This window comes from Triticum aestivum, chromosome 4D (assembly GCF_018294505.1).
Source record: "Triticum aestivum cultivar Chinese Spring chromosome 4D, IWGSC CS RefSeq v2.1, whole genome shotgun sequence".
Classification (NCBI taxonomy): domain Eukaryota; kingdom Viridiplantae; phylum Streptophyta; class Magnoliopsida; order Poales; family Poaceae; genus Triticum; species Triticum aestivum.
In genome coordinates, this window is record NC_057805.1 from 348107858 (window position 1) to 348130899 (window position 23042).

A 23042-nucleotide genomic window follows, 5' to 3' on the forward strand; every position below is an offset into this window, starting at 1 on the left:
GGGGGGGGGGGCGCTGATCGAGACGTAAGGAGCGGGAGAGGACAGGCGTGGTTGTGCAAATGACGTGTCGATTTGGGTGGGTCCATGTTGTCGGAATCCATTGTGGCGGATGTCGACATTAGATGGATAAAAGTGCGTGAACCGTTTAATCCAGACATTTGCGGGACGTTTGGTCCGCAGTGGAGTTGCCCTGACCGCTCTAAAATGGGGCGGTGCTGAAGTTGCTCACACATAACTTTGTCTAATTCTCCCCCATAATTTTTTTTGCCTAATTCTAAGGGAAAATAGAAGTAGATTTTTTTTAAAAATAAAAAATGAAAGTAGATTTGTGGTTGTGGCCTTGTGGGTTACACGGTGGTTTGTTGCAAACGAGACGTTTCACTCAAACACAACACACCCCAACCAACCCCAAAACCGATCAGCTGCTATAACAATAAACAAAGAAAAAAAAAGCCGAAAGCATGGGCAGCATGGCGCGCCTCCTCCCCGACTCCCGCTCCGCCTCCGCCTCCGCCTCCTGGACCTCTTCCCTCTCGAGCGACCTCGCAACTGCCGCCGCCACCGCTGTCACCGCAACCTCCTCCTCCGCGATGCCGCTCGCTGCCCCATTCCCCGGCCTCGGCGTGCCGCTCTCCGACGCCGACCTCCGCACCACCGCCTACGAGGTCCTCGTCGCCGCCTCCCGCGCCACCGGCGGCAGGCCCCTCATCTACATCCCCCAGTCCGCCCCCTCCTCCGCCACCGCCCGTTCCACCTCCTCCACGTCCACCTCGACCTCCTCCTCCTCCTCGTCCTCCGGCCTGCAGCGTTCGCGGACGTCGACGGCGGCCAGCAAGGTGAAGAGGTCGCTCGGGCTCAGCCCCTCGGCGTCATCTAAGGCCGGGATAGAGGCGCCGCGGAGGCCAGAGACGGTGATGGAGCTGGTGCGGGTCAATTTACGTGTCACGGAGCAGGCCGACTCGAGGATCCGCCGCGGGCTTCTCCGCATCGCCGCCGGCCAGGTTGCATCTCGCTTCCTCGAAATGTGGCTTCCCTTTATTTATTCCCGATTGCTTGTTTCGCTGGTTGTTGCAGTGTCGGTGGGCTTCACAGTTGTATTAGATCTCTCGTCTGGGTTCGTGTTAGCCTGTTATTGGTGTGTTATTGGTGTGTGATTGGTAGGCCAATAGTGTGATCGTTGAGCGGCCAGTGGCTTGTCTCAGCTTGGTGATCTTGAGATTTGGAAGATCATATGGAATTTACTTTCCTTGAGTTATTATGTTGGTTAAGATCGCAACTGATATGTGGTGACCAGCTGTTTTTTTATAAGGTAGGAGTAATTAAGTGGAAAGGAATTTGCTCGTTTTTTTGCTGCATGACAATTTAATGCAGTGATATATTGCATGAATCAGTGATGCAAGTACCTATTCCCTTCTTCATGGTCTCTGTCCTTTGGCAGCCTGTACTTTATGCTCCAATGGTTGCTTAATGATGGTGCTTTCTTGCTTTTACATGGGGCCTGAGTGCAGACGTAGGCTCCAATTATGAGCGGGATTGGCAACGGAGGAAAAAATGACCATGTCAACCTTGTATTCGGTTCTGCGTATAAGTTTTTTTTTAGATAATGTTGTGCGTGTAATATGAAATCAAATAAGTAGTGATATTCTTTTTTGTGATCCCGTCAAGCTCTGAGTGTAAATTTGCTAATTGTGTTTCCTAAGGTGAACTGTTCAAATTTCAGCTGTGGCGTTTAGCAGTTATGGTATACATTATCTGATACAATCTCTGTGAACTGTCAAGAATAATTTGCCATTGGATATTTTCATAGACTTGTATCAGTCCTTCATTCTTATCACTTTTAATACTTCAGTCATTCCATGTAAAAAAAAGATACTTCAGTTATTCACTGCTCACATAGCTAGGCAATAATAACCTGAATTGATTAGCAGAAACTGAGCATTGAAATCATAATCAATATATGCTCTACCTGTGAGGTGTGGACACACTGAAAAATGGAATTTACTATTTATATCCCACTCGGTAAGATTTGTTTGGGTACCTTTGATTCTTATTTTGTTGCTATTTCAGGTCAAATGCATGTCTCCTTTTAGACATATCAGACATGAACTTTATGTTAATTGGATTTTTTTCTTTAAGATAGAGGAAGTTGGTAGAACATTCTTGTTTGTTCTGAACTTGTCAAGCTCTAACACTGGCAATCGTTCTATTTTAGCAAATGAATTACTTAGAGCACCATTAACTTGTACAGTTGAGCCACCATCAGCTATGCTGTGTAACTTATTCATGTAAAACAATAGAGATCTCTTTCATGTACAAAAATAGTTTGACCATTAAGATTAATTTCACCTTTTCTTCTTCAAGCAGCTAGGTAGACGTGCAGAATCAATGATTTTACCCTTAGAGTTCCTGCAGCGATCAAAAGCATCGGATTTCCCTGATCCACATGAGTACGAGGCCTGGCAGTTTAGGAACTTGAAGCTTCTTGAGGCTGGTTTGCTGGTTCACCCACTTATTCCCTTGAGCAAATCAGACATTGATGCACAGACATTACGAGAGATAATAAGTAGAGCATATGATAAATCACTTCAAAACGGGAAGAACTTGGAATCGATGCAAGAACTATGCAGTGCGGTGAAGTCCCTTGCTGGTAGGTCCCTAGGTGGAAGTTCTGACGAGTGTCACTGGGCAGATGGCTTTCCATTCAATCTCCATATCTATCAAATGTTGGTAGAAGCTTGCTTTGATAGTGAGAATGGTACTGTGGTTGATGAAATTGATGAAGTGATGGGGTTATTGAAGAAGACTTGGGTTATTCTTGGGATTAATCAGATGCTTCACAACCTCTGCTTTACCTGGGCGTTGTTCAACCATTTTGTCACATCGGACCAAGTAGATATTGAGTTACTTTCTGCTGCTGAGAATCAGTTAAATGTAGTTGTAAAAGATGCAAAAAACGCAGAAGATCCAGATTACTGTGACGTATTGATCTCCATTTTAAGTTCCATAACGGGTTGGACAGAGAAAAGATTACTAGCTTACCATGAAACTTTCAATGCTAGCAACATTGTTTCGATGCAAGGTATTGTCACAATAGGAGTCTCAGCTGCGAAGATTCTTCTTGAAGATATATCTCAAAAACACCCTGGTAAAAGGAAACAAAAGACTGATGTGGTGCGTGGCAAGATCGAAACCTATATACGGTCCTCGCTCCATACTGCTTTTGCTCAAGTAAGTTTAAACTGTGAATTGTTCTGCTTGGCTCACTTCACTCAAAGAACGAATAATGCAAGTCTCATACTCATTTATTGTTACTATCACCATTTTCTTTTATCTCACCATGAGACAATGGTTTTTAAACGTGCTACAAAATTGGACATTAAACATCACTAATCACTGTCAGCAACATTGATCTGCTTATTTATAGTTTTAGGGAGCGTTAAAAAAAATGCTTGATCTTAATATTGGCCTTTTGACACTCGTTCTGGTGTTTATGCCAGTAATATGCATTGATTCTGACGCTCTGTTGATTTGTGCAGAGAATGGATGAGGCAGACTTAAAGCGATCATCAAGGAATCCTGTGCCAGTTCTTGCAATCCTCGCAAAGGATATTAGTGACCTTGCTTCGAAGGAGAAAAATATCTACAGTCCAATACTGAAGAAATGGCACCCGCTTGCTTCTGGTGTTGCAGTTACAACCCTTCATTCTTGCTTTGGTAATGAACTGAAGCAATTTATGGTTGGGCGTACAAAGTTCACACCAGACACGGCTCAAGTGCTTAACGCTGCTGACAAGTTAGAGAAGAATCTGGTTAATATTGCAGTTGAAGACTTTCTGGATAGTGATGATGGAGGCAAGTCATTGATTAGACAGATGCCACCGTATGAAGCTGAAAATGCAATTGCTGCTCTGGTCAAAGGTTGGATGAAAGAACGAGTGGACAAACTTAAAGAATGGGTTGACCAAAGTTTACAGCAGGAGGTGATCCTACTCAATGTCCCATACCGTATCTATAGTAGTAACCATGCAAATTCAGTTATTTAGCCTTTTACAATGTTATCCATGGATTTAGTACGCTGTATCCTTTCATCAACCCTTAATTATTACCTTTGCAAGCTTTTATAGTTTGTTCATAGTTGCTATTATATCAGATTAGTCTATTTCTGCAGCTGGCTGATGCACGTTATAAACTACTAGTGCTGTACTTAATATGGATAATAGAAGGTGCATTTTCCTATGTTGCAATTGCATATCTTTCTTGAGTGATCAGCATATTTAGATATGCAGCCATTCTCAACCATCTATTGGATAGTCGATATCATTGAATGCCAAGAGCTCTGTCACATTATTTTGCGCAATGCTGTATAGTCTGGTATCACTATAGAATAACCGTACCACTATACCAGTATTCTTCTAATTTTGTGAATCTGCATGCAGACATGGAATCCAAAAGCTAACAGGCAGAGCTTTGCTCCTTCTTCCATGGAGATGCTAAGGATGGTTGATGAAATTTTAGATGCGTTTTTTCAGTTGCCCATATCAATGCACTCTACTTTGGTTTCTGATTTAACAGCTGGACTAGATGGGATTCTACAGTATTATGTCTCGAAAGCGAAAGCTTGCCATGGTATGTCTGAGCATGAAGCTTATTTTCCCGTAAAATTATTTCGATTTACCGAGGGTGGATTCATTTAGCATTGGTGCACAGGGACCCAGAGTACTGCTACTCCACAACTGCCTCATTTAACAAGATGCGACGTTGGATCCAAATTATTCAAGAAAAAGGAAAAGCCACATGCTCTTCTGAATCGTGGATCGCAAGTTGGATCTTCTGCTGGAAAGTCGGAAGGATGCGATCTTTCTGAACTCTGTGTACAAATAAATACACTCCATTACATCCGAACTGAGGTGGAGAATCTGAAGAAGAAGGCGAAAAAATGCTTGCGAAACAGTGAATTATCACAGGATGGTAATGGCACCACTGATGGAATGAACATCAGGTTTGAGCTATCCCAGGCAAGTTGCCAAGACGGCATCCGCCAGCTGTGTGACGCAACAGCACATAAGGTGGTATTCAGTTATTTGAGTCATGTTCTCTTGGACATGCTGTATGTCGGTGGTGCTGCATCAAACAGGGTGGAGCCTTTGTTGAGAGAGCTTCACTCTACCCTTGGGGTGATATCTGGCATAATGCGTAATGAGCCGCGGGACCATCTCATAACTGCGTTGATGAAAGCTTCCTTTGATGGGTTCCTACTGGTGCTTCTTGCTGGTGGACCTACACGCGCTTTCACCCTTCAAGACGCTCAGATCATAGAGAATGATTTCAGAGCCCTCAGAGGATTGTACTTGGCAAATGGTGATGGCCTGCCACATGAACTGGTTGACAAGGCTTCATCGGAGGTGAAGAGCGTTCTGCCACTCCTACGAACAGATACAGAATCCCTCATCCAGCGTTTCAAGCAAGCGATTACTGAACGCCAGGGATCTCCAACCAAATCTAGCTTCCCGAAACCTCCTCGTGTGCCCGCCCAGTGGAGCGCAAATGACCCGAACACTATCCTGCGAGTTTTGTGCTACCGGTACGATGAGGCGGCCACAAAGTTCCTCAAGAAAACATACAAGTTCCCGAAGAAGCTTTGATATGTGTATGCGTGCTGCCTACCGCCTATGCAAAATTGAGGTAATAAGGAAACTCTTCCAGTTCTCATGTTTGTGCTGCGTCCACGCTGATAAGTGTGTGTGTGTTTGTGTGTGTGTGTGTGTGCGTGTGTGTGTGTGTGTCTTCATAAGACGAGTTAGTTTTGCCGATCCTGGCGTTTTTGTAGAAGTGTCAGCTTGCTTGCTTGCGGATATCTTGGAATAAAGCATATAGTGAATAAGCACAATATGATCACACGAGTGTTGGGCATAAACTGTATAGAGGAAAGGATGATATGTTTTGTGCTACGCACCTGTAATATCTGAGTTGTTTGAAATTGTTGCTACTTGTGTGTTCTTTTATATGCTGGCAGAACTTAACATGAGTTACTTTTTGACTCCTATGAAGAAAGGCATTCTGAAAAGTACTCCCTCCGTCCCATAATGTAAGACATTTTTTGACACTAACGTCTTACATTATGGAATGGAGTAGGAGCTTTAAACTTACCAGAAGTCAGAAATGGCATAAATCTATTAAGAATTACGGTTTATCCATCTGAAGGTACATTTACATTTGGTGACTAGCAAATACAACTCGTACGTTGGAAGGTACTGGCTGGAATTCTTATCTCCTGGCCTTGTGGTTCAACTTGGCATCTGCAAGCAAACATCACAGCATTCCATCCACTGAAACTGCACAATCATCACGCTGTTCTTGTATGTGTGCTTCCTACGCATGATAGTTGCAAATGTTGCCGAATCCCATGTATTCGTGCCGCGCCATCTTGTGAGTCGTCTTGGAGATGCCGACTCCACCTGCAGACAGCAGATTTAAGAGGAGCTTCTATTGGGTATGAGACCACGTAACCTGAATGGAATGGTTGCAGTGAGAGGGAAACCGGTAAAGGTACCTAGAGAAATCGCGCTGACGAAGATCATGGAGGACAATATGAAGATGATAAATGATGCCCGCCCTAGCCAATTGACCAGCTTCCTTGCGACCCGCTGGCCAACAATCGCGGCAACAAATGTCAGGCTAGTGAAGAAGAGAGCTGCACAAATTTCAGACAAAAATAATAAGATAGCAGTGCATGATCTCTACTCCCATCTACTCCCATAGGAGAAACAGAGAAAAAGAGACAGTACCGTATGGTACAGGGAACCGTTTCAGCAGGTAGTATTCCACGGCCGCCATGGAAGATGAGAACATCATCGCAAAGCTGGCCGTCGCACTTGAGACCTGCACCAGTGTAATGGAACATACCAATAGCTCAAATATAAAAAGTACAAATAGAACACCGTCAAATGGTTGAAGAGTTCTCGCAAAAAAAAAATGGTTGAAGCATCCGGTAAACAAAGTTTTTGTTTCTGCGATGAACAAAGTTTTTTTTTCTCTTTCCTTTTTTACCTGCGGATGGATACCGAGCTCCAGGAAGAGAGGCCCCATGACGACGCCCCCACCGACCCCAAGCAGACCGGCGAGGACACCGGCGGTGACACCAAAGAAGCAGTATACTAATATCTGATGAGCTTTCGGGCTGGTCTGGTTATTTGCTCTTGATGATAGCGCCCTCTTCCCCTGCACCAAACTTGCTGCCTGGTACATGGACACTCCAACTGACACCGGGATCTGCTTACATATCCAACAGGTAAAGGAGCTTTGTTAGTGTAACACGGGAGGGATGGTCGAAATATGAAGCGCTGACTACGAGATGATACAAGATGACAACAATATGTATGTCTTTTGTTGCAGCGAAGATGCAAATCGAAAGTGAAGACAAAAAGGATGATGATTACAACCTGCGAGAGAATTGCTTTCAAGTTATTCTAGATAGTGATGACATTTTCAGGCAGTTTAGCCATTGGCATAGAAACTTCCTTGAATCCCCATCAAAGTCGTAACTAGTGATCAATTTTATATGAAATGTGGTTGATTAATGAGGTGAAGAAACGCGGTAAGGTTACCTGGAGTACGGTCAAAACCCAGTACCATGTGGAACAAGTTGCCACGTAGTTCTGCATGCATGAAAGAATTAGTGATGTGCTACCATGCGCAAAATAGTAAATAAGATCATATAAAATATTAACGTATGATACTATACACTATGGAGTTGCAATATGCATGATACTAGTGTATGATACTTTGCACTATGGATAGCCTAAAGATTACAGTTTCTTCGAAAACAGTACTAAGAGCAATTCTAACAAACACCTACAACTCCAAAAAGGACTTCAATTATTACTGTAGCAGATCCCCAAAAGTTTTTGGGACCTCCCAAAAAACATCATCTAGCTCCTAATACTCGAGGAAGTTTTGGGCATCCCAATCCCACTTTAAAACAAGAAAACGTCGTGGGAGAAATTTCACCACCCGGTCACTACCTTCTATCATCATCATCGGAACCATCGCCGTCCCTCCTCCTCCTCCCACCGGAGACACCACTTGCCGTCCGAGACGAGTCTCCTCGCCACGACTATTCCCAACCACACGAGCCGAAATTCTCGTCACCATCGTTGCCGCACGTGTAGCCATTCAGGGAGGCACCGCCGCCACTCCCGAGCTCTAATGTTGCGGCCATCCCATGCCACGAGCTTCAGCAAGGCGGAGAATCAGCTCAATCCCCCATACACACTTCCCAGCCTCCTTGAGCTCCTGCAGGCCACCACGAGCTTCCGTCGGTGACGCACACAAAGTGTTCAACTAAAGGGTTGCATGCTTTTTCTTTTCATTTTTTTAGCAAAACTGCATTTGAAGATTCGCATCTGTTTAATTGTTTAATTCAATGCACAAATGAGGAGTCTTGTTTGGGAGTTTTTCTCAGACTTTCATCCGAGGAGTAGGAGGAGGAGGAGGAATATGACTTCAAGATGGGGTGGAAGTTAATCATTCAAGAGGAGGAGACCAACAAATTACTTAGATGTGGTTCTCAGTCAGGGCGTGTGTGCTATCTTCTGCATTAGGAAGAAGTTGATGCCTGTCTCGTAAGGGATTACTTGGTGTATCCCGACGCACTCTTCATGCAACGTTTTAGAATGTCTAGTGAGCTCTTCCTGTGAATTGCAACTGTCGTGGAACACAATCATGATTATCTCAAGCAGAAGAGAAATGTAACTAAAGAACTTGGCACATGTGCTTTTTAGAAAATAATGTCGGCAATGCGCATGATCACAAATCCCCAGCTGAAGCTACAAATGAATACATTTACACCATAGATGAAGACACCATCAAGAACGTGGGGATATTTGCAAAGTTTGTGATTGAGCTCTGCGGAAGTGACTACTTGAGAACAACCAGTGTAGACGACATTGCAAGGCTGATGGATATTGGTGCATCAATTAGGGTTCCCGAGGATGCTTGAGAGCATGGATTGCATGTGCTAAAGATGGAATAATTGCCCTACAACGTGGCATGGGCAATTCCCTAGTCATTGTCATGATTCAACAATCATACTTGAAGTAGTTGCATCCCACAATCTATGGATTTGGCATTGTTACTTTGGGGTTCCTAGCTCTCATAATGACCTCAAATCCAACAAATGTCTCCTTTGTTTGTAGGTCTTTTTGTTGGGAATGCTCTACCTTGCATCTTTCAAGTAAATGGTCACTAGTATGATATGTGACACTACCTTGCGGATGGTATCTATCTCTCATGGTCCACATTGTGAACACACACCCCGAAGGCAACAAAAGAGCTTGCCAAGGATCAATAAGCTATTAGAAAGAATGTTGAAAGAGCCTTTGGTGTGTTGCAAGGTCGCTTTGCAATTGTTAGCAGATCTAATAGATTATGGGACCAAAAGACACTATGAGGGACCATGACAAAAAATATAATCATGCATAAAAGATAATAGAGAATGAGAGAGGCCAAAAATGAGAACTTTAAGTATTATTAAATGCGAATACCTGGAATGCTTGAGCATCATGAAGACATCATATAGAGATTTCTTAAAGCGTGTAGAAAGGTTGAAGACTGACATATGCGTAAGCAACTTTAAGATGACCCTGTGGAGCCCTTGTGGGAACTTGATGGCAAGTTCATACATGCACCATCATGTTTTTATTAAATTATTTACTTCACTTGGACCTATGTTTTTTTTTAATTTGAATTTTAAAATTTCAAGATTTGAAAATTATGGATTGAAATGTTGTTGGATTTGTATGGCTGAACATAAATGTCTCAATTAATATGACATAAATAGTGTAGTTGAAATGATGTTTGTATGCATAAAGGAGTGATAATTAGCTAACAAAACTTATTGTGATATAAGTTTAGGGGATATGCTAGAAGACAACCTCCCAATACCCTGATTTTTTGGGAGGCTCCCAATGAGTGGCTTTTGGAAGTTCAAGCTAGGGGATATGCTAGAATTCTCTAACATCATTATTTTCAGAGTTCCCAAAAACCGATATGCAAAAATACTGATGGTAAATTTCATTATTTATTATTACATTACTATATCAATACTAATTACATTCTTCCTAAAGAGTCTCACATTAATCAGAGAGGAGAAAAATAAATAATAGAAGCCATCCATTTGGCGACCTTGAATTATAAAGGTTCATATATATATTGGGAGAAAAAAGTATAGAACCCATGGATAACAAAACAAGAGCATGTCGTGCATTAGTTTTGATGTAACCCTGATCTTACACGTGGTATCCATATGTGTTGTCTGATCTATGGCCTCACTCACGAAGTTATCATAGGTGCAGTGGCACAGCCAGGACAGGGCCAGGCCCGGGCAAGCCCAGGCCAAACACGTGCTACATTGTTAAACAATGTCGAATGTGCTACAATCAAAATCCAACGACATGACCTAGATAATGGCCCAATCAGCTTGGGGCATAGCTACACCTTTGGATAGGCGTACATGAGACCTTTATGTTTTATGGATCATGTCAATGGACAATCATTAGTGCATACTTTCACTTGTTGCTTTCATAAACACTCCAGTTATCGGTTATGCTGGAATAAATATTGGTCCCATTTGCCACTGGTAAGACGATGGCATTCATATCTTTTACGTAGATTAACCTTCCATGTCAATTTCATCATGTGATAATCCTTTTATATTCAATACTAATATAAAACTAAATCTTGCAACTCCAACCCTATTCTGGATCTCTCCATCTTCGCGCATATTTTTTCCTGCACTTAGTAACTCATGCTTGTGTGTATTTTCTTATGTTTGCTTTTATGGTAAGTAGGTGACAATGTTGAACTAGGACAAGATAACAAACAAGCTGACTAGATCATCACAAAGGCATCTTACCTCTCCTTGATAGCCTTGATCTTATAATTTGCGATGCATTGTCATGCTATTGTTTTATCAAACATGCATTATATTCTCGAATGATTTACTGAGCCATGAAAAGATAAAACTTTGACTTTGTCACCCTGATTTATCTAGAGTCACGGGTGGAGGACCCCATCGGATAAGGTGGGGCAGCCGTGCTACCTAAAATTGTACCAAAAATATATTATATATGTATGCATCGCCGGCTAGGTCGAGTTCCTACGTTTGATAGGGGAAGTGAAACGGTGAGGAAGCAGTCTTGTAGTCTGGGATGTTGGATCATCTTTTTGTTGGCCGAGCTGGGCAAGTGATGGAGCTCACCCCACCTTAAATTATGTCCATCCTTTGCCATTGTCTTGAAAATTATGAAACCATGTTATCTTGTTAGCTAAGAAATATTACCACTCTTTCTAAATTCTACTACTGTTGAAATTTACAACTTACATATGTGTGACAAACAAACTATTTTTTAAGGTTGGTGCGAAGCACTTCAGCTTTATTGTGATTGCACTGGCATTGTGAACACCATAAGGACCAATCCACAATTTCAAAATTTTGTGACGGAAGTGTAAGCACTAAGTCTAGTATTGGCATGGCTTGGCAAACGATTTTGTGTATACAAGACGAGTTTTATTACAGAATAATTAATAAGGATAGCCACATGGCTAAAAATAATAGATAGAAAAGGGCATATTTGCTTGATTCTTATCTGGCGAGGATATACACAAAGGGGTATCTGGAATTTAATATCGGGTTCTAGTAGTATTCTCCAATTTTCAATATCTCGTGTGTAGATTGAGGTTGCTTATTCATATTTAATAGATAAGGTAGGGAAAAATGAGAATTAGAGCGTAGAGCCTCATGTGTTATATATAAAAACAAATGTATGTTGACATCGAAAACATGAAGGACACCAGAGAATTAGTTTATCACCTTGGTGACTTGAAGTGTAAGGAATGCTACCCAAACGGAGGCCAGAAGGCCAAACTCCTTCCAGTAAATGTTCTTCCAAATGGATACCTACATATGGTAAAAAAGGATGCCTACATCATCAAGCGAGCTCTTGTGTTATACATATATAGTACTCGAGATCTCTCCCAGGCTAGGGGAAAAAAATCACCGCTTCATCTGTTGGTTTTTTTGTCTCAGCTGCAGGATCGGGTCCTATAGGCGGTGGCGTATATCTAGTATCTTCATCTGGTAATTCAAGAAAATATGAACAATTTTCTACATTTTGTTAATGATGATGAATAAGTGTATTGATCTTACTAGATTTCTCTAGTTGTTTTGCCTTTGCCTCCTGAAATGAGTAACATGTTAGCATCCTTAAAAGATATGTACCGCAAAAAAACATACGAAAAATGTACCAAACCCTTCTTATCATTGTCTCTTTCTTCCATGCTTCAACACCCTTCAGAAAAGCTTTAATCGCAGTAACTGTAATTTCAATTTAAAATGCATTATGAAGTCAGCTACTTGCTAGAAAGGGTAAAGTGTCATCGGCAGTTTGAGGAAAAGACTGAGAACCTAGAAAGAGGATGATCAAGAGGATTGTGACAAGCCACTCGGGGAATATCACATTGCAGATAACCCCAATGCTAACCCCCATCATGAGCATGGGCTGTATCAGGAGGGCTAGATCATAGTCTATCATTGGCATGTCCAAAGTTGGGTGTTTCAGCTTGAGATTGCAATACACGGTTGAAACAGCAGCTCCCGTGATCATACCTGGGGAAGAGATTCTTAGAAATGGGGGATTTCTCCTCCTTTTTGAAAAATGAAACAATCACAAAATAACATCCTCGGACATGCTTCTTTGGTGATGATTTTATATTTTCACTTGTTATATTATTATGATAGATGTTAATAGCAAATCCATGTTCAACTGAACAACGAATTACATTTGAGCAAATCCATGCTTAACTGCTATACGATAATCTACTACCTGACAGAGAGCAAGAGGTAACTTTGACCTTCTCAAGACTAATGATGTCATTTCAAATCAGCACCACACTTTATTGGTAAAATTCAAATTGTTTCACTTGGCTTTGATTAAAAAAATCCGAGCTGATGTTTCTACATTAAATATGGAGAACACACCAAGCCACATTACAAGTTACGACATCCAGCCGTAAATACACCGACTTACTAGAAAGTGTGTAGTCCAAAAATTTCAGAAGTTGACCTAGAACTATGTATACAAATTTATATTATTAAGTGGAAATGTGCCGTGAGATTTATCATGAAAAATGGTTTCACAGTACAAAATCCCATATAGTAAGTATACAATAAGGAATGGTCAAACATATTAAAAATTGTGCATCTCTAAAATATCATATATCTACGGAAGAAGATTACACCATCTATTTACGAATGGAGGTATATAATGTCACAATATGCAAAATACCACAATAATGACCATTATGTAGGGAGTCATTGCAAATTGAATATAAAAATTAAGAACGGTGAGAAACAAATTTTAGCACAATGATTGAATTCTATCCTCACATTTTGACATGGCTGCTGATGACTTCGGATCAAAGCCAATGATCAACGTTAGCATTGGAACAAAGATCCCGCCTCCGCCTACTCCACCAACGCTGCCAAATGCTGCCCCGAAGAATCCAATGAATGATCCTAACACAATTCGCCATCCAAATTTCATGGGCTACATACAACAAAATGCACCAAATTAGGGAGCACCAAAATCCAAACAGCGAAGGTAGAACATGTTGTGGGCGTTGTTTCGGCTGAAGTGGCTGCTCTAACCGAGGGCTTGAAGCTTGCTCTCTCGATTGGAGGTTGCTCTATCGCTGTGCATATGGAGAATCTGATCGTTGTGGATGCTCTTAATCTCAATGTAGGTCATTGATGGTGGTTGGCCCTATTCTAGAAGAGTGTCGGCAGTTATGTGGCGACTTTAGGAAGGTTCTTTTCAAACATTGTAAGAAAGAGCCGAGCATGGTCGTTCATATGATTGCTCAACAGGGACGTGTTGATCCATTGACCATGTTGTTGAACTCACCCCCTAGTTTGATTTCTCGTTTTCTCGCGGATGATGTAAGTGTTATTTGAAATTAATAAGCTAGCCATGAAGACCTTTCCATCAAAAAAATACATCAAATTAGGAAGCACATATAGGTCAGGCACCTGAAAATCATTTTACTTTCAGTCTATTTCTTTATCTTTCTGCCTTTGGATTATAAAAATCTAACGGCAAATGTTCTTCTTCTTCAACCGCAAAAAAAAAAAAAGTTCTTCTTCTTCTCTTTTCGACTTTTTTTGGTCTGCTTCCTTTTTTTCTGCAACTAGTTTGTTCTGCTTCCTCCCACCCCTTGCCGCTCCTCTGCATATCCCGATGAGGCCTCACCAGTGACGCTGGGGCATCCCTGTCTCAAGCTCGGGTTCAGTCTAATCCAAGCGACGGCCAAAACGACAAAAGCCCCTCTCCCGCCTTGCAGACCGTCATCCTCTCCTACGGCGGAAACAATCGTGTCATCCACATCTCCATCAAGGTCATGACTCGGCCTCATCGGAATCGACTGACGCTACCAAATTTCTCAGGCAATTGAGAAATAGCAAAGCCGACCAAATTAACACGGCATGCAACCCAGTTACTGACGATTCACGCGTCAGAAAGGAAGTGCATGCAGAACGGGTCACAACAGCTAGCTTACAAAATAAACTCCCCGGGAAAAAAAACACAGAGTTGAACAAACTGTACAGATAAAACTTACCGGCCAGACGTGGTGATAAGTGGTTCCGTACAAGCTGGCCAGCTTGCGCGGGGAGCTCGCTTCCTCCGGCCCTGCAACGGTGCCGGCGAAGGAGAGGCCCTTGTCGCCATCCGCGACGGCGGCGGCGACAGCGTACGCCATGCCCAGTGCCGCGACGGCGTGCCATTTCCTTCCCATTTCACGGCCCCAGAAATCCAAGGAAAGGAGTCTCCAATCCCAGAGTTTGATGACGTTCTCAAAACGTTTGCGCTCGTGTGCAGAGAGCAGGACCGAACGACGGTCTTGAATGCGCTTGGAGGGCGGTGGGATGGCGTGGGCCGCGGAGCCGCATAAACCCCGGGGACAAATTTGCACGGCATGCCGACCATGGGATACACATCATCTCCCAGCTACGGCCTAGTGGATTATTTGTTTTGGGTCCTTTCGTAAGTTGCTGTATTCCACCGCCTCATTATTAATGCAGCTTGGACCTCTCTCTCCTCTCTTGTTCAAAAAAGAAAAAAGAAAAAGATAGAAGAGAGAATGGGCAATTTTATAGGCAAAGCCTTGTGCGCCCTGCTTTATGGAAAGCAAAATATGGCTTGCTGGGATGTATACCAGCTTTGCAGAAACGCACTAAGCGCACCTCACGCTAACCTACCCTGAACCATAATCAGCAGAAAACCGAGAAACTAAGCCCCACACACCACCGAGGGTTTTGCCGTGCAAATCTTTCGGGTGATGCTCGAACTGATACGACACTTCTTCAAGCAAGCAAGAATGAACGAGGGGTTATCCTAAGGGAATGTATCCGGTGCACCCGCACTTGTGGTGCTACCGGTGCACCGGATGCCATAGCATATTTTTAAAAATCTAAAAAAAATCTAGCATGTTAACACAATATCAACGTATGATGTCACAAAATTTCATATAAAAAGTTGAAATATTTTTTGAGATACAAAAATAATAAATTTGACATCAGTGCGATAATGGGCCAAATCTAAAGCCCAAGTTATGTTATATACTATTCAATGTTGAATTTGTCATTTTTGTTTTTGGAGTTATGTTTTGAATTTTGACTTGAAATTTTGTGACAATCTACATTGATGTTGTGCAAGTGTGCTAATTTTTTCAGATTTTTTTGAAAATTTTAAAAGCACAATGTGAGTTTGGTGCACCGATAGCACCCCAAGCTCCGGTGCACCAGATATTTTCCCATTATCCTGAGGTACCCCTCCCGTTGAGGTGAAGAAAAAAGCTTCTGTTAGTTCCACGCTTATCTTCTGCCGCTGGTCGACTCTCACCAGGCTGCTGGGCTTTATGGCATCTCCAATGGTGACCGTTAAATCGGACACGGTATCAGTATCGGTCCGCTAAATCGGACACGGTATCAGTATCCGTTCGCGGATAGATGAAAATCAGTTCGCAGACAGTGATTTAGGAGCTGGACATCCAAACACATCCCCTAAACTTCTACCTAGTAATGGTGTTCTAGATCAGGGGGTGCTTATCATGTCGACTCTGACCAGGTGGGCCGCGCCTGACTCCTTTTGCCGGTTCTGTCCCGGCCCACTCCAGGCAGCCAATGACGTATACAAGTAAGATTCAGACTTGACACACAAGACGATGACTCTTCTCTACCGATGCAGCCGACTAGGACTCCTATTATCATAAGCCGCCGATACATTATATAAACTGAGACTAGGCTAGTTGAGAGATCATTGCAATCATACAACTCATACACACATGATCTTGTGGCAAATTAACCTGTAACTTGTATTCCCTCGAAATCAATACAATCAAGCAGGACGTAGGGTATTATTTTTCCGAGAGAGCCCGAATATGGGTAAATCCATGTGTCTTCTGTTATCATTGTACCAAGGCTACCAGCTTGGGACCCCCTTATCTGAGATCAGCTGGATTTGACTCCATCACCTAGCAGACCCGGCCAATTTCAAATTCAAACGCGTAGCACCAGATCACATAGCGCGTGCCCGACCACATAGCGCCCGATAACAACCAAAAAGAGGCAAGTATGCATAGTTTTTACATTCCCAATCACAAAAGAATTTCAGTTCGACAGTCCGTGCATTTTTTTGCCCTGTTGGACCGGCTATCCGAGCTTCCACGCCCACTCCGGTGTCGGCTCCTCACTATCTGCCTCTTTCTCGGCCGCCTGCAGCTCGGTTGTCATGCTCTTCAACAACCTAACACAGACGTCTTGCACAATCATCCTTGCATCACAATCCAAATCCCTCATCTTCAAGTTCAACATCTTCCTATCGTCCGAAGCGGCCGCGGTCTCTATCTTCTGTTCGAGGTTGAGCTTATTGCCGCCACCAACATGTTAAACCTCTCGGCCTTCTTTATCTCCTTGTCGTCAGAGCGCTTGAATTGCGTTGGGATTTTCCTCGAAGGGGAGGGGAGATGCAGTACAGTAGAGATAAATGTTCCCCTCGGTGAGAACCAAGATTTATCGAACCAATAGGAGAATCACGCAAAGCCTCGTGAACAACACCTGCACACACAAAAGCAAATACTTGCACCCAACGCAGGAAGAGGGTTGTCAATCCCCTTGAACTCGTTATTTGCAAGGATCAAATCTTGTAGTGGTAGATAGATAAATTGCAAAAAAAATTGCAACAACGGTATTTTGGATTTTATAATATGATAAAGGTAGACCCGGGGGGCATATTTTTCACTAGAGGCTTCTCTCTCGAATACATAGCATACAGTGGGTAAACAAATTACTCTTAGCAATTGATAGAAAAGCGCATAGTTATGACAATATTCAAGGCAATGATCATGTATATATGCATCACGTTCGAGACAAGTAGACCGACTCCTGCCTGCATCTACTACTATTACTCCACCAATCGACCGCTATCTAGCATGCATCTATGGTATTAAGTTCATGAAAAACGGAGTAACGCCTTAACCAAGATGACATGATGTAGACAAAGTAAACCCAATCAATATGAATAAACTCCGTCATTTTACCGTTAATGGCAATAATACAAATACGTGACTTGTCCCCTTCTGTCACTGGGATGTAGAGCACCGCAAGATTGAACCCATCACAAAGCACCTCTCCCACTGAAGATAAACCAATCTAGTTGGCCAAATCAAATGGATAGATCAGAGAGAAATACAAACTATAACAATTATGCATAATAAAAGTTAAAAAAAGACTCAATTACTTCTCATGAATATTCAGACCATAAACCCATAATTCATCGGATCCTAGCAAACACACCGCAAAAGAAGATTACATCGGATAGAACTCCAAGAACACCCAAGAGAAGATGGTATTGAAGATCAAAGAGAGAGAAGAAGCCATCTAGCTACTAGCTATGGACCTGCAGGTCTGTGGTGAACTACTCACGCATCATCGAAAGGCATCAAGGATGATGTAGAAGCCCTTCGTGATCGATACCCCTTCCGGCAGAGTACCGAAAAGGCCTCCAGATGGGATCATGGAAGAACAGAATCTTGGGGCGGCGTGCTAGTTGTGAGCTGCGTTGGGATTTCCTCGAAGAGGAGACGAGATGCAGTACAGTAGAGATAAGTATTTCCCTTAGTTAAGAATCAAGGTTATCAATCCAGTAGGAGAATCGCACAAAGCCTCGTGAATAGGACCTGCACACACAAAAGCAAATACTTGCACGAAATGCAAACAAGAGGGTTGTCAGTCCCCTTGGCGGTTACTTGCAAGGATTAAATCTCGTAGTGGTAGATAGATAAATTGTAAAGATAAAATAAAATAAAATAAAATAGAAAATTGCAGCAAGGTATTTTTTGTGTTTTTATATATGATAAAAGTAGACCCGGGGGCCATAGTTTTCACTAGAGGCTTCTCTCTCGAGCACATAAGCAAATACTTGCACGAAATACAAACAAGAGGGTTGTCAGTCCCCTTGGCGGTTACTTGCAAGGATTAAATCTCGTAGTGGTAGATAGAAAAATTATAAAGATAAAATAAAATAAAATAGAAACTTGCAGCAAGGTATTTTTTTTATGTTTTTATATATGATAAAAGTAGACCCGGGGGCCATAGTTTTCACTAGAGGCTTCTCTCTCGAGCACATAACATACGGAGGGTGAACAAATACTGTTGGGAAATTGATAGAAAAGCGCATAGTTATGATGATATTCAAGGAAATGATCATGTATATAGGCATCACGTCCAAGACAAGTAGACCGACTCCTGCCTGCATCTACTACTATTACTCCACCCATCGACCACTTTCCAGCATGCATCTAGGATATTAAGTATAAAACAGAGTAACGCCTTAAGCAAGATGACATGATGTAGACAAAGTAAACCCAATCAATATGAATAAACCCCATCGTTTTACCCTTAGTAGCAATAATACAAATACATGTCTTATCCCTTTCTGTCACTAGGATATATAGCACCGCAAGATTTAACCCATCACCAAGCACCTCTCCCACTGAAAATAAATCAATCTAGTTGGGCAAACCAAACAGTTATCGAAGAGAAATACAAAGCTATAACAATCATGCATAATAAAGTTCAGAAAAGACTCCATTAATATTCATAAATATTCAGATCATAAACCCATAATTCATCGGATTCCAATAAACACACGCAAAAGAAGATTACATCGGATAGAACTCCAAGAACATCGAGGAGAACATTGTATTGAAGATCAAAGAGAGAAGAAGCCATCTAGATACTACCTATGGACCCGCAGGTCTATGGTGAACTACTCACACATCATTGGAATGCAGCAAGGATGATGTAGAAGCCCTCCGTGATCGGTTCCCCCTCTGGCAGAGTACCGTAAAAGGCCTCCAAATGGGATCATGGAAGAACAGAAGCTTGCGGCAGCGGAAAAAGTGTTTCTGGTGGCTCTCTGGTATATTGGGAATATTTGGGAATTTATAGAGGCGAAATTAGGTCAAGAGGTGCCACGAGGGGCCCACAACCTCAAGGGGAGCCCCCTTGGGGCGCACCTGGTGAGCTTGTCGCTCCCTCGTGAATTTTTTGGTCTTCTCCCGAATCTTCGTGGGTCCCTTCTGGTCCAGAAAAAATCAATCCAAATCCTTTTCTCTGTTTGGACTCCATTTGATATTGCTTTTCCGAAAAGCCAAAAACAAGCAAAAAACAACTGGCACTGGGTGTTGGGGAACGTAGCATGCAATTTCAAAAAAAAAATCCTACGATCACGCAAGATCTATCTAGGAGATGCATAGCAACGAGAGGGGGAGAGTGTGTCCACGTACCCTCATAGACTGAAAGCGGAAGCGTTAGTCTAACGCGGTTGATGTAGTCGAACATCTTCGCGATTCAACCGATCAAGTACCAAACTTACGGCACCTCCGAGTTCAGCACACGTTCAGCTCGATGACGTCCCTCGAACTCTTGATCCAGCAAAGTGTCGAGGGAGAGTTTCGTCAGCATGACGGTGTGATGACGGTGATGGTGAAGTGATCCGCGCAGGGCTTCTCCTAAGCACTACGATAATATCACCGGAGGAGTAAACGGTGGAGGGGGCACCGCACACGGCTAAGAACAATTGATGTGCTTAGAGGTGCCCCCCGCCCCCGTATATAAAGGAGGAGAGGGGAGGAGGCCGGCCTAGGTGCGCCCCCAAGTGGGGAGGAGTCCTACTAGGACTCCAAGTCCAATTCGGACCCCCTTCCTTTTAAAGGGGAAAGGAGAGGGAGAAGGAGAAGGAAAGGGGGGCCGCGCCCCCTCCCCTTTGTTGGAAATATGCCCTAGAGGCAATAATAAATGGTTATTATTATATTTCTTTGTTCATGATAATTGTCTATTGTTCATGCTATAATTGTGTTATCCAGAAATCGTAATACATGTGTGAATATATAGACCACAACGTGTCCCTAGTAAGCCTCTAGTTGACTAGCTCGTTGATCAACAGATAGTCATGGTTTCCTGACTATGGACATTGGATGTCATTGATAACGGGATCACATCATTAGGAGAATGATGTGATGGACAAGACCCAATCCTAAGCATAGCATAAAAGATCGTGTAGTTCGTTTGCTAGAGCTTTTCCAATGTCAAGTATCTTTTCCTTAGACCATGAGATCGTGTAACTCCCGGATGTCGTAGGAGTGCCTTGGGTGTACCCAACGTCACAACGTAACTGGGTGACTATAAAGGTACACTACGGGTATCTCTGAAAGTGTCTGTTGGGTTGACACGGATCGAGACTGGGATTTGTCACTCCGTATGACGGAGAGGTATCTCTGGGCCCACTCGGTAATGCATCATCATAATGAGCTCAATGTGACTAAGGAGTTAGCCACGGGATCATGCATTACGGTATGAGTAAAGTGACTTGCCGGTAACGAGATTGAACAAGGTATTGGGATACCGACGATCGAATCTCGGGCAAGTAACGTACCGATTGACAAAGGGAATTGTATACGGGATTGATTGAATCCTCGACATCGTGGTTCATCCGATGAGATCATCATGGAACATGTGGGAGCCAACATGGGTATCCAGATCCCGCTGTTGTTTATTGACCGGAGAGGCGTCTCGGTCATGTCTGCATGTCTCCCGAACCCGTAGGGTCTACACTTAAGGTTCGGTGACGCTAGGGTTGTAGAGATATTAGTATGCGGAAACCCGAAAGTTGTTCGGAGTCCCGGATGAGATCCCGGACATCACGAGGAGTTCCGGAATGGTCCGAAGGTGAAGAATTATATATGGGAAGTCCAGTGTCGGCCACCGGGAAAGTTTCGGGGGTTATCGGTATTGTACCGGGACCACCGGAAGGGTCCCGGGGGTCCACCGGGTGGGGCCACCTATCCCGGAGGGCCCCATGGGCTGAAGTGGGAAGGGAACCAGCCCTTAGTGGGCTGGGGCGCCCCCCTTGGGCCTCCCCCTGCGCCTAGGGTTGGAAACCCTGGGGGTGGGGGCGCCCCACTTGGCTTGGGGGGGGGGGGGGGGAAGCCACCCCCCTTCCCCCTTGGCCGCCGCCCCCTCCTTGGAGATCTGATCTCCCAGGGCCGGCGCCCCCCCTGGGGGCCTATATATAGTGGGGGGGAGGGAGGGCAGCAGCACCACAGCTCCTGGCGCCTCCCTCTCCCCCTGCAACACCTCTCCCTCTCGCAGAAGCTTGGTGAAGCCCTGCCGAGATCCCCGCTACATCCACCACCACGCCGTCGTGCTGCTGGATCTCCATCAACCTCTCCTTCCCCCTTGCTGGATCAAGAAGGAGGAGACGTTGCTACTCCGTACGTGTGTTGAACGCGGAGGTGCCGTCCGTTCGGCACTCGGTCATCGGTGATTTGGATCACGGCGAGTACGACTCCATCAACCCCGTTCACTAGAACGCTTCCGCTCGCAATCTACAAGGGTATGTAGATGCACTCCTTTCCCCTCGTTGCTAGTATACTCCATAGATGGATCTTGGTGATGCATAGGAAATTTTAAAATTCTGCTACGATCCCCAACAGTGGCATCATGAGCCAGGCCTATGCGTAGTTACTATGCACGAGTAGAACACAAAGCAGTTGTGGGCATAGATGTTGCCAATTCTTCTTGCCGCTACTAGTCTTATCTTGTTTCGGCGGTATTGTGGGATGAAGCGGCCCGGACTGACCTTACACGTACGCTTACGTGAGACAGGTTCCACCGACTGACATGCACTAGTTGCATAAGGTGGCTAGCGGGTGTCTGTCTCTCCCACTTTAGTCGGAACGGATTCGATGAAAAGGGTCCTTATGAAGGGTAAATAGAAATTGGCATATCACGTTGTGGTTTTACGTAGGTAAGAAACGTTCTTGCTAGAAACCTATACAAGCCACGTAAAAACTTGCAACAACAATTAGAGGACATCTAACTTGTTTTTGCAGCATGTGCCTTGTGATGTGATATGGCCAGAAGATGTGATGAATGATATATGTGATGTATGAGATTGATCATATTCTTGTAATAGGAATAACGACTTGCATGTTGATGAGTATGACAACCGGCAGGAGCCATAGGAGTTGTCTTTATTTTTTGTATGACCTACGTGTCATTGAATAACGCCATGTAAATTACTTTACTTTGTTGCTAAACGCGTTAGCCATAGAAGTAGAAGTAATCGTTGGCGTGACAACTTCATGAAGACACAATGATGGAGATCATGATGATGGAGATCATGGTGTCATGCCGGTGACGAAGATGATCATGGTGCCCCGAAGATGGAGATCAAAGGAGCAAAATGATATTGGCCATATCATGTCACTATTTGATTGCATGTGATGTTTATCATGTTTTGCATCTTATTTTCTTAGAACAACGGTAGTAAGTAAGATGATCCCTTATAATAATTTCAAGAAAGTGTTCCCCCTAACTGTGCACCGTTGTGAAGGTCCGTTGTTTCGAAGCACCACGTGATGAT

At 43.5% G+C, this 23042-nt stretch overlaps 2 protein-coding genes across 5 annotated transcripts; one reads left to right on the forward strand and one right to left on the reverse strand.

The window, feature by feature from the left end:
* Positions 1 to 422: 422 nt before the first annotated feature.
* LOC123097835 (protein unc-13 homolog) lies at positions 423 to 6041 on the forward strand. The gene is made up of 5 exons (XM_044519673.1): positions 423 to 1001; positions 2365 to 3228; positions 3537 to 3980; positions 4437 to 4626; positions 4708 to 6041. Exons 1-5 carry the CDS (start codon positions 462 to 464, stop codon positions 5640 to 5642), a joined length of 2973 nt encoding a protein of 990 aa, XP_044375608.1. The 5' UTR covers positions 423 to 461; the 3' UTR covers positions 5643 to 6041.
* Positions 6042 to 6137: 96 nt separating this feature from the next.
* On the reverse strand, positions 6138 to 15108 carry LOC123097836 (sulfite exporter TauE/SafE family protein 3). 4 transcript variants are annotated; one of them, XM_044519677.1, is made up of 12 exons: positions 14674 to 15099; positions 13445 to 13604; positions 12464 to 12664; positions 12309 to 12373; positions 12206 to 12236; positions 12057 to 12127; positions 11870 to 11956; positions 7605 to 7655; positions 7048 to 7269; positions 6786 to 6879; positions 6551 to 6691; positions 6139 to 6455 (listed from the first exon to the last, which is right to left on the reverse strand). In XM_044519677.1, exons 1-12 carry the CDS (start codon positions 14848 to 14850, stop codon positions 6370 to 6372), a joined length of 1386 nt encoding a protein of 461 aa, XP_044375612.1. In that variant the 5' UTR covers positions 14851 to 15099; the 3' UTR covers positions 6139 to 6369. The 4 variants fall into 4 exon arrangements, with proteins under 4 accessions (XP_044375610.1, XP_044375612.1, XP_044375609.1 ...); XM_044519676.1 differs by having other exon boundaries at positions 6140 to 6455; positions 12057 to 12133; positions 14674 to 15093; XM_044519675.1 differs by having other exon boundaries at positions 6138 to 6455; positions 6551 to 6644; positions 12057 to 12133; positions 12206 to 12373; positions 14674 to 15108.
* Between the last annotated feature and the right edge of the window lie 7934 nt (positions 15109 to 23042).

Coding starts and splice junctions, on each gene's coding strand:
- LOC123097836 (XM_044519674.1), bottom strand. CDS start 14,850: ATGGGAAGGAAATGGCACGCCGTCGCGGCACTGGGCATGGCGTACGCT. Junction 7,270..7,604: donor GGGTTTTGACCGTACTCCAG/GTAACCTTACCG, acceptor ATATGTAAGCAG/ATCCCGGTGTCAGTTGGAGT. Junction 6,880..7,047: donor AGCTCGGTATCCATCCGCAG/GTAAAAAAGGAA, acceptor ACACTGGTGCAG/GTCTCAAGTGCGACGGCCAG.
- LOC123097835 (XM_044519673.1), top strand. CDS start 462: ATGGGCAGCATGGCGCGCCTCCTCCCCGACTCCCGCTCCGCCTCCGCC. Junction 3,229..3,536: donor TCCATACTGCTTTTGCTCAA/GTAAGTTTAAAC, acceptor TGATTTGTGCAG/AGAATGGATGAGGCAGACTT. Junction 3,981..4,436: donor ACCAAAGTTTACAGCAGGAG/GTGATCCTACTC, acceptor ATCTGCATGCAG/ACATGGAATCCAAAAGCTAA.